This window comes from Podarcis melisellensis (genome assembly GCF_964234715.1).
Source record: "Podarcis melisellensis genome assembly, chromosome: 11".
Classification (NCBI taxonomy): domain Eukaryota; kingdom Metazoa; phylum Chordata; class Lepidosauria; order Squamata; family Lacertidae; genus Podarcis; species Podarcis melisellensis.
In genome coordinates, this window is record NC_138543.1 from 56,480,178 (window position 1) to 56,490,227 (window position 10,050).

Here is a 10,050-nt window from a genome sequence, read left to right on the forward strand (position 1 = left end):
CAATGGACCAGAGCAGACAGGCACTCATGTCTTCCACTGCCTCCCACAGTTTGGTCAAACTCATGCTGGTAGCTTCAAGAACACTATCCAACCATCTTGTCCTCTGTTGTCCCCTTCTCCTTGTGCCCTCATTCTTTCCCAACATCAGGGTCTTTTCCAGGGATTCTTCTCTTCTCATGAGGTGGCCAAAGTACTGGAGCCTCAGCTTCAGGACCTGTACTTCCAGTGAGCACTCAGGGCTGATTTCATTAAGAATGGATTGGTTTGATCTTCTTGCAGTCCATGGGACTCTCAAGAGTCTCCTCCAGCACCATAATTCTTCGGCGATCAGCCTTCTTTATGGTCCAGCTCTCACTTCCATACATGACTACTGGGAAAACCATATTAACACCATGCATTTAAAGAACTAGGATATTGCTTGTAACAGTCACACCTTCACCCAAAGGATTGTGGGTGCATAGTTTGTTAAGGGTGCAGAGTTGGTAAAGGTAAAGGTAAAGGGACCTCTGACTATTACATCCAGTCGTGCCTGACTCTGGGGTTGCGGCGGTCATCTCGCTTTATTGGCCGAGGGAGCTGGTGTACAACTTCCAGGTCATGTGGCCAGCATGAATTAGCCACTTCTGGTGAACCAGAGCAGCCACGGAAACACCGTTTACCTTCCTGCAGGAGCAGTACATATTTATCTACTTGCACTCTGACATGCTTTCGAACTGCTAGGTTGGCAGGAGCAGGGACCGAGCCACGGGAGCTCACCCCGTGGCAGGGATTCAAACCACCAACCTTCTGATTGGCAAGTCCTAGGCTCTGTGGTTTAACCAGAGATGTTAGGAGACCCCTATTCCTCTTGCACAGCTACTATTCTCAGAGAGGTTTAACAGTGATATCAGTGCCTTAAATTCATGGTATAATTGTGGCCAAGGACTGACACAGAGAACGAAGGCCACTCTTTCTGTTACAACCCTACCTACTCTCTTTTACACAGAGTGGTTTAATAGCCAATCCCTCTACATGGGGAACTCCGGAATTAAGGGGCTCCTAACAACTATCAGCATCCTGAACAAACTACAGCCCCCAGAATTCTTTGGGGATAGCAATGACTGTTGTATCATAGTGCTTTAAATGCATGGTGTGAATGTTGCCTTGGTGGGGGTTTGTATGGAACCAGAACCACCCAACCCTAACAAAATGTGTCAGATTGCAGCTCAAATTATAACTCAACCACCATGTCAAGAGAGAGAGGGAGGGAGGGAGAGAAGTTGATAGGACAAAGAGAAAGAGAGAGTGAAAAGGAAATGGGTGACTATTTTTGACCTGCTACTGGCATGGAGTGCCAACTACTTTCCGCCATTAGAATGTGGTCCTCAGCTTCAAGTAAGGTTGCCCACCTCTACTGAGACATCCTGATACTGTCCTTGTTATTCCTCAAATGCTTTCCCAAGACTCTCAACCCTGGGTTAGGAGAGAGTTGAACAGTTAGAATGGAGCTGAGTCAGGAATGCCTTTTTGCCAAAGTAGGGCTTCAAGAGGTTCTCAAAGGAGGAGAAGGAGATGAAGAAGTTATTTCATGCATGGTGGAGGAACAAGGTGGGCGATAGGGAGAGGTTTTCAGTGGGGGAGGATTTCAATGGGGTGCACAGACAGCATTCTCACTCCTGGCTGATTCTGCCAAAATGATATCAGAAACTTGGTGCTTGCCTCCTCCTTTTCTAATAAGGGAAAATTAGTATGTGTTGAGGAGATATGCCCAATAGAAGACTTGAAAGTCTAATGGGCTGGAAGAGAAAAGGGCATGGACTGACACCAAGTAAAGGCCAGGCACTTAGGGATTTTAGAGGGAAATTCTTCACGTTGACGGTAATTGATTTCTGAAATGGACAAAGAGAGCCAGCATGCTGGAAACAAATTTAGCAAGCATTTAGAAGGAGATGCTTAGAGCGGGAGAAAGGTTTTTGTTGATACAGAAATGGAGATCTTTCTGCAACTGGGTGGGGGAAAATGGACTAGTGGTGAATATCAGGTACTGGGTGCTAAATTTAAGAGACATTTGGGAAACTGCAAAATCACATTAGGTTGATTGGCTAATTGCCTGGGGGTCAGGGCCCCAGCAGCAGCAAAGAAGCTGAGGCAGAGAGGCAGGAGTGGGTGGGCTTGTTGTGTATGGATGGTCAGATCTCTCAATTTCAGTTTCTTGTGTTTTTCCAATTTAAATTCAGGTCTGCACAGTTTCTCACCAGTGCATTCATTTTTAAAGTTCTTCTGAAAATTCGTCAACGTTTCAATATAAATTTCTCCTAATATGCACAGGTTTTATGCAATGCATTTTGGTATGCTATTTTCATCAATACATGCACACTTTAATAGATACATTTTTGTCCACATGACTTGGCTGGAGAACTGCATTGTATAATTTGGAGAAGCACAATTTTCAAAGGATGGCTGTGTTTCAGTTCAGGCATTGTTTTGAAAAGTGCAAATTGGATAGGTTCATCTTTAAATGTGAAGCACATCCCATTTTCTCCCATCCCCAGGCTCTGGCTGGGATCTGTGACACTAACACAATAAACAAGCAGCATTGGATAGGGACAAGCTTGGTGCAAAAATGATGAAAATGCTTCTGTGCTTTCTCCAAAAGCCAAGGCAGCTCACAGAGAAAAGTCAGAAAACAGGGGACAACTTGGGAACTATAGACAGAGGCACTGGAATGGTTAGGAAGAAATTTATTCAGCTTCCCTCTGAGATGGAGAACTGGGGAGATGGAAAAGAATTAAAGGAACTTTCTAATCTCTTTCCTTCCACCAGTGGACATAGAGACCAGCTGGAGAAACCAATGAGTGAGACAATATTTGCAATCAACAGTCATAGATGATTCTTCCTCTCAGCCACTGGTTTGTTGGCAGAGAGGAAACAAAAGAGCTGCAATAACCAAGCACATGATTTATAAGTAAAAGTTTCCAGGTCCAAATCCCTGGCATTTCATTGGTCCACACATATAGCCATGCATATGCTCCACCACTGTGCTTTGGCCCTTTCCCTGTTTTTCCACAGGCTTCAGATAGGTCTGTTTGCCTTTCTGGCACAGGCAGCATTGTAGGTGGACCCTGGGGCCATTCTCATGAACCAGCATATGGCAGGCCAGATCATCCCCTGATGCTGAAATTGGCCAATGGCAGCAGGGCCTTGTGGGTATTCCTCTTGGTGCAGGATCAACTACCCAGGACCAAGCTAAAATGTGACCTGCCAGGCCACTCGGAATGCTGAGATGGATAGACCAAGGGTCTGACATCCTCTAAGGTAGCATCCTGTGTTCCAAACACCAAGGACTCTGCTGGAGGAAACTAATATCCACCTAGTCCAGCATTGTTCATCCTGCAGCGACCACACCGATGCCTTCAGAGAAGTCCCCAAAAGAAGGACAGGAAGCCTTTCCCCACTGGTACAATGGAACCAAAGACTCATAGAAGTGGAATGAACCCCAAGTTTCGTCTGGTCCAACATCCTTCAATGCAGGAATCACAGCTAAAGAATCCCCGACAGATGGCCATACAAACTCTGTTTATAAACCACCAAAGAAGGATAGTTCACCACTTCCCAAGGTCCGTTCTATTGTTGAACAGCTCTTACTGCCAGAAAGTTCATCATAACATGCCATCATTATTAGGAATAGAGAGCAATTGGCTGTTAGAAACTCGGAGGTATCAATCATCCTAGAATTTCACAGCGGGAGTGTCTGGTGCATAGGTCTAGAAAACTGGGGACAGGAGAGTTAGAATTATGTGCAATCCCAAGGGAGGGAAGGCACATCATGTTCATATCAGGCAAGATAAATGCACAGTATCCCATTAGATTAAAGAGCTGTCAAGGCAGGTTGGTCGATCCTGTTGTGTGACAGTCGTGACCCACCCCTTTGCTAGGAAAAGGTTGTCAGCGAACAAACCACACAGGTATATGAGCCCTGTTTATACGCAATGGCAATGCGGGTAAAGTGTGTTCTGATAAGATATTAGAGTTACAAACATCATTCAAACTTGCTCTGTAATAAATCCCACGTCTGGCTGAATTTTCTATAATTTTATTGGCAGGTTCTCCCTTCAGGGCTTGTTTATAAGATCAGTTATATCTAAGCTGCATTTGCAGCTCACTCTTTTCCTAAATTAACAAACCACTGGTCAGCAGATGGAAAAGAAGACAGCAGTTGAGAATGTCCCACATAAATTTCCAGGCTCCAATATGAATCCTACCCAAAGGGGCGGTTAATTGGAAGGGTGGCGAGAAGAGACTGGAGCTGAGTTTCCCATTATCCTGATAACATCTAGACTGGGATGCTTTAAGGCAGAAATATTCAATGTGGTGCTTTATAAAGGTGGTTAGACTACAGCTCCCATCACCCCTGGCCATTGTCCATATTTATTGGGGTGGATCCTTGTTTCTTATGGAGCTGCCTATAAAACCTTTTGGAAATTTAAGTTGGCTCCAAATACCATAAACTAGTGCTGTGCCAAAAGAGAAAAGCCCATCTGCCTTGAAAAATAAATAAATCTCCAACTGTTAAAGGGGAAAATTCAAAAATCACCAAAGGGGAAGAAAAATAGTTGCTGAAATTCTTGTAGATGGGATGCATGAGGAGATAAGAAAAGTTTGCTGGATCAGACCAATGGTCCATTTAGTCCTGGTCTCCCAGTGGCCAACCAGATGCTTGTGAGAAACCAGCAAGCAGGACCTGAGTACCACAGTATTCTGCCCATTTGTGATTCCAATAAGTAGTAACCAAACAAACCCCTTTTTTTGCAGTCACTACATTATCACATGAGCGCTGTTCCACAGCATTTGATAATTCCATTTACATACATTCATTCAAAATAAGATGGGTTTATGAAGCAATTCTATATCCTCCCACCACGCTGATGAATAATTCTACGAAACGGTAGTCAATATCCAGAATCACTGTTCAGTGTTGGACATCATATTTGCTGAATACACAAAGCTTCACAGCTTGTCTTTCAGCGTACAAAATCTGGTACCTTGCTTCATTTAGAGATTTTCAGAGACTTTGAGACTAAAGATTTCATTTTGGACTTGTTATGGTTTGAAGGAATTCTATAAAAGATTGTCTATTGCGTATGTACATGGTCATCGTGTTGCCTAGACATTGCTGACATTTGTGATTCCAAGCAACTGGTATTCAGAAGCTCTCGCAGCAGATGCAGAACATAGCCTTCATGGCTAGTAGCCAATGAATTTGTCCAATTTTAATATCACCCACATTTGTGGGCATTATTAAATGTTGTGGGAGCAAGTTCCACAGTTCAATGATGCGCTGTGTTGAGTTTGCTCTAAGGGATAGCTCCGTTAGTAGAACATGAGACTCTTAATCTTGGGGTTGTGGGTTCAAGACCCACAATGAGCTAATGATTCCTGCAATGGGGTGTTCCTATTTCCATCCAAAAAAATATTGGAGGGTAGGCTGCAATGTCTTCCTGGGTGCCCAAACTTTGGTCAAAGTCCCAAGAAAGATATCCATTAAGTAAGGCAAAGTGACCCCTGACCATTAGGTTCAGTCGTGACCAACTCTGGGGTTGCGGTGCTCATCTCGCTCTATAGGCCAAGGGAGCCGGCGTACAGCTTCCGGGTCATGTGGCCAGCATGACTAAGCCACTTCTGGCAAACCAGAGCAGCGCACGGAAACGCCGTTTACCTTCCCGCCAGAGCGGTACCTATTTATCTACTTGCACTTTGATGTGCTTTCAAACTGCTAGGTTGGCAGGAGCAGGGACTGAGCAACAGGAGCTCACCCCGTCACGGGGATTCAAACTGCCAACCTTCTGATGGGCAAGTCCTAGGCTCTGTGGTTTAACCCACAGCGCCACCCGCATCCCTAAATAAATGGGTCTTTTTTTGAGTCAGAAAATATGGGCAGGCAGGGAGGCTACAGATAACACGCACAAACTACTCTTAGCCACCTTGAAAGCCCCAAATGCCTCACCCACAGAAATTCTAAAATGGTTGGAGGATGAGTCCGCAAAACCTGAACCCTGTTTCACACCACTAGTATAAATTTGAGCCCTATCCATTCAAGCATCCAGCCTCCCCATTTGTCAATCATTGTGGGCCCTATGATCAGAAGATGAGGCATCATTGGTGGTGCCTCCACTGAGGGATGTTCATTTGGCATGCATCCTTGACTGCCCAGCACATATACATGGTATATCCCATAGCCATTCAGTCATTCCAACCTTCTACACCATATCTATTAAAATGCTCAGGACGGTTTGCAATGAAATCATGTCTGCCAATTCACCTTGAACAGTCTTTTTTTGGTCATCCATTTATGCACATCCATCTACAAACATTGTCATATACCTATATTATCTATATCTATTCATTCAGCCTAGGTTGTTTGCTAGGAAGACCTTTAAAAGTGTGGCTGGAATATGTATACATATGAAAACAGAGATTACTAATAAAATGTCGGCATCATGTTTTCCTCTGTTTTATTAAGCAGCCTTGCAATGTAATCATTTCTTCTTCCATGTGCTGGGTCGAACCAGAGAAGCTTGGCTTCTCTCCCCCCCACCGCCAACCCCCCACCCAAATACTTTTCTTTCTTTTTTTTAAGAAACCCTATTGTATAAAAATTTAATGAAGGCAAAGACCTTGAAAGTGTCATCGGCAATGCAAGCCAAATGCACATTTCTTTTGATAGAGTATGCAGAATAAAATGGCTAGCAGTTAAAATCCAGTGGAACGGCAATAATGCGAGCTTGTAATTCTATTTCTCATTCCCCTGATTACTGTCTGATGTTTTTGTTTATCACTGAATCACACGCCGGTCCCTTCATTTGCAGCCCCGTCGTGGGCAAACAACTCATGTTCCATCATGAAAAACACAAAAGGCCAGGAGAATAAATTGAACAACGTCCCCTCTTCCGCTACTTAAGGCTGCAATGATTCCAACTTTTTTATCCATTCCTCTCCCCTTCCCCTCCCTTCTCAGCCCAATACAAATGCCATTATTTTAAGAATTGGAGAGTCTAATCCTTCCTAAATTACATTAAAGCACCTGTTTTTTGCCATTTTTCTTTTCTTTCTTTTTTCCAAGAGTTCATACGAACATTCCTTGTTTAAATTAATGAGCTTCTGCAGAATTTGCCTTGTGGGAACTGAGGATGTAATTAAGGTTAGGAGCACATGTGCTTGTCTTAGTCAGTGTTAGGGGGGAGTGGTGTGTTGGTTGAAACATCTGAAATTGCATCTATTTCATTACTGGCACGCTGAGGTCTGGTTCACACATGCATGTACAATGATCCTCAGAGCAGAGCCACAGAAATGAATGAAGATGAAGTCATAATACTGCTCTATTCTGCCTTGGTCAGACCATACCTGGAATACTGTCTTCATTCCTGGGTGCCGTACTTTAAGAAGGATATCGATAAACTGACACGTGTGTAGAGGAGGGAAACTGAGTTGATCAAGGGTCTGGAAACCAAGCCTTATGAGGAATGGTCAAGGGAGTTGGGTATGTTTAGCCTGAAAAAGATGAGATTGATAAGAGATATGATAGCCATCTTCAAATATCTAAAGGGCTGTCACATGGAAGAGGGAACAAGCTTGTTTTCTCCTGCTCTGGACCCAAACCAATGGGTTCAAGCTGCAAGAAAGGCGATTCAAACTCAAACATCAGGAAGAACTTTCTGACAGTAAGAAATGTTTGACAGTGGAACATTCTCCGTCGGGAGGTTGTGGACTCTCTTTACTTAGCAGGTTTTTATAGCAGAGGTTCGATGGCCATCTGTCGTGGATGCTTTGGTTGAGATTCCTGCATTGCAGGGGGTTGTACAATATGACAGTGTCCCTTCCAACTCTATAATTCTATGCTTCTATATTTCTGTGACTGCATTTAAATCATGGTTACCTGACATCTACAAATTAGTAGAAGCATATGATATGCAATTCTGCCTCTGTCTGTCTGTCTGTCTCTCTCTCTCTCTCTCTCTCTCTCTGTGTGTGTGTGTGTGTGTGTGTGTGTGTTTGTGTGTATTTGTGTGTGGTGATGCATAAATGACCAGCTCCTACATCTGACTGCCTTGAATTGGCCAGCATCTGCCCTGTTCAAAACCTTGATGGGAAACCACTGGAACGACCAGTCCTTTAAAGCCAACTTCAAGAGATATTTAAATCTGCAGTCTATGCCCAACACTTAACTCAAGCGCAGATACTTGCTCTGTAGCTGAGGGCGATGTAAAACGAGAAGATATGCATGACATGAAAAGTTGTAACATACTTTCTTCTCCTTCTTCTTCTTCTTCTTCTCTCTCTCTCTCCTCCCCTTACCCTTACATGAAGAATTTATCTTCTCAGTCACGCTCGGTATCATTTTTCACAAATGAATGGCTTTCTCCTATTTATGCGCTGTGCTGTTTCTGGCTATCAAAATGAATAATGCTTTGGAAGAAATGTTATATTAAAAAGAAGAGAAAGGGAGAGAAAAGAGAGGGCAGGTTGCTTCTAAGTGGGAGGGGGATAAGGGTGTTGTTGTTGTTTTTAAGTCCCAATTTAACCTGTTTGCGTCTTGGGCCATGTTGATGCCACATTTCCCAAGAGGCTGTTGTTTTTAAAAATCATCATTGGTTTCCATTCTCATTCAAATTAAACTAGTTCAATTAAATTAAATTAAAACCTCTATTTCATGAAGTGGTATTGACTCCAGCATAAAGACCCCATTGATGGCTGGATTCCCTTGCCTTGATAGCTCAGTGAAAACCACCCCACTAATGTGGCACCAAGTTAGTGGCATATTCCTTTTTAAAATAAAGTTTTATTAAAACTTTTCACGTTACATTAAAAAAAAAACACCAAACTAAACTAATCTAAACAAAAAAAAGTAAAAAAAAAGAGGGAGAGAGGAAAAAAGAAGAAAAGTAAAGAGCTAAATGAATACAGAGTCCTCTCTCGCAGAGATATCCTAACTTTTATCCCATACAGAGAAGGATGTACTCCAGGCATCTCCAGCCTTCGGCCCTCCAATTGGGCTACAATTCCTGTGGGAATGTCCAGGGAGGCGGGAGAGGATATATTGTTTAATTATATCCTTTCCAACTTGCGTTAACAAGATCTTTAATTTAGCAGAGTAACATTCACCCTTTTTAAACTTACACAGTGGATAACTTGTTGCCAGGCTTGTTTAAGCCTCTAAAATAAGTTTCCTGGTAATTCCCCTTTATTCCCTCCTAAAAAGGAATAGACACAACAACGTCTTGTATAAAAGTATAAAAATACTTTACTCACATTCTGTTAACAAACGGATCCCAGAAGGCGGAATTAAGTTACAAAATATATACACCTGGAATCTATCCCATAAGGAGATAGTTCCTTTGTATTCTCTTGGCTGGAAACCAGGAGAACATCTCAGGCTGATGCTTCTTCAACAAAAGCAAAATAGAGAAGAGAGAGAGGTGCACAGGCTAGTCCTGTGCTTTTGTTACCTGCACAGGTAAAGTCACGCCCACCTCTGGTCACATGTAGAGGAAGTTCCCAGGAGGAAACAGGAAGTTTCTCTACTGGCTGGACAAACATCCCTCTTCATATCTAAACATGTCCACTCTAGGAATGTTGTATTTGACTGCTCTGTGTTTCACACCCTACAATTCACATCATCCCTGACCACTGGTCCTGTTAGCTAGGGATCATGGGAGTTGTAAGCTAAAACATCTGGAGGGCCACAGGTTGGGGGTGCCTGATGTACTCACTCATCTCTCACCTGGGACCATTTGCCTCCCTCCCCCCGGGTCTCTCACTCTGGGAGAGGTCCCCTTCCCTCCCTCTCACACAGGGTCTTTCACCAGCTGTCCGTCATCTTCATCTGCATGCAATTCTTACCAAAATACAGAGAGAGAAAATATTAAAGAAAGTAGAAATTGAATGAAGAGAAAAAATTGAAGTAAGGGGGGAAAGGAAAATACTGTAGGTCAAAGACAGATAAAAATAACTTCCAGCTGTTTACCTGTCAGTTGTATATACAAAAATTCTTCAAAGTGGTCAAAAGTTCAATCT

The 10,050-nt window shown here is 43.2% G+C and overlaps 1 protein-coding gene across 1 annotated transcript in view; it reads left to right on the forward strand.

Annotated features, from left to right (window-relative positions):
* The window catches only part of RIT2 (Ras like without CAAX 2), a 248,582-nt gene extending 240,288 nt beyond the window's left edge, over nucleotides 1-8,294 (forward strand). The window contains exon 5 of the mRNA XM_081930057.1: nucleotides 8,067-8,294. Within this exon, the coding sequence (XP_081786183.1) occupies nucleotides 8,067-8,201 (135 nt within the window). The 3' untranslated portion in view covers nucleotides 8,202-8,294. The remainder of the gene's footprint in view (nucleotides 1-8,066) is intronic.
* The last annotated feature ends 1,756 nt before the right edge of the window (nucleotides 8,295-10,050 follow it).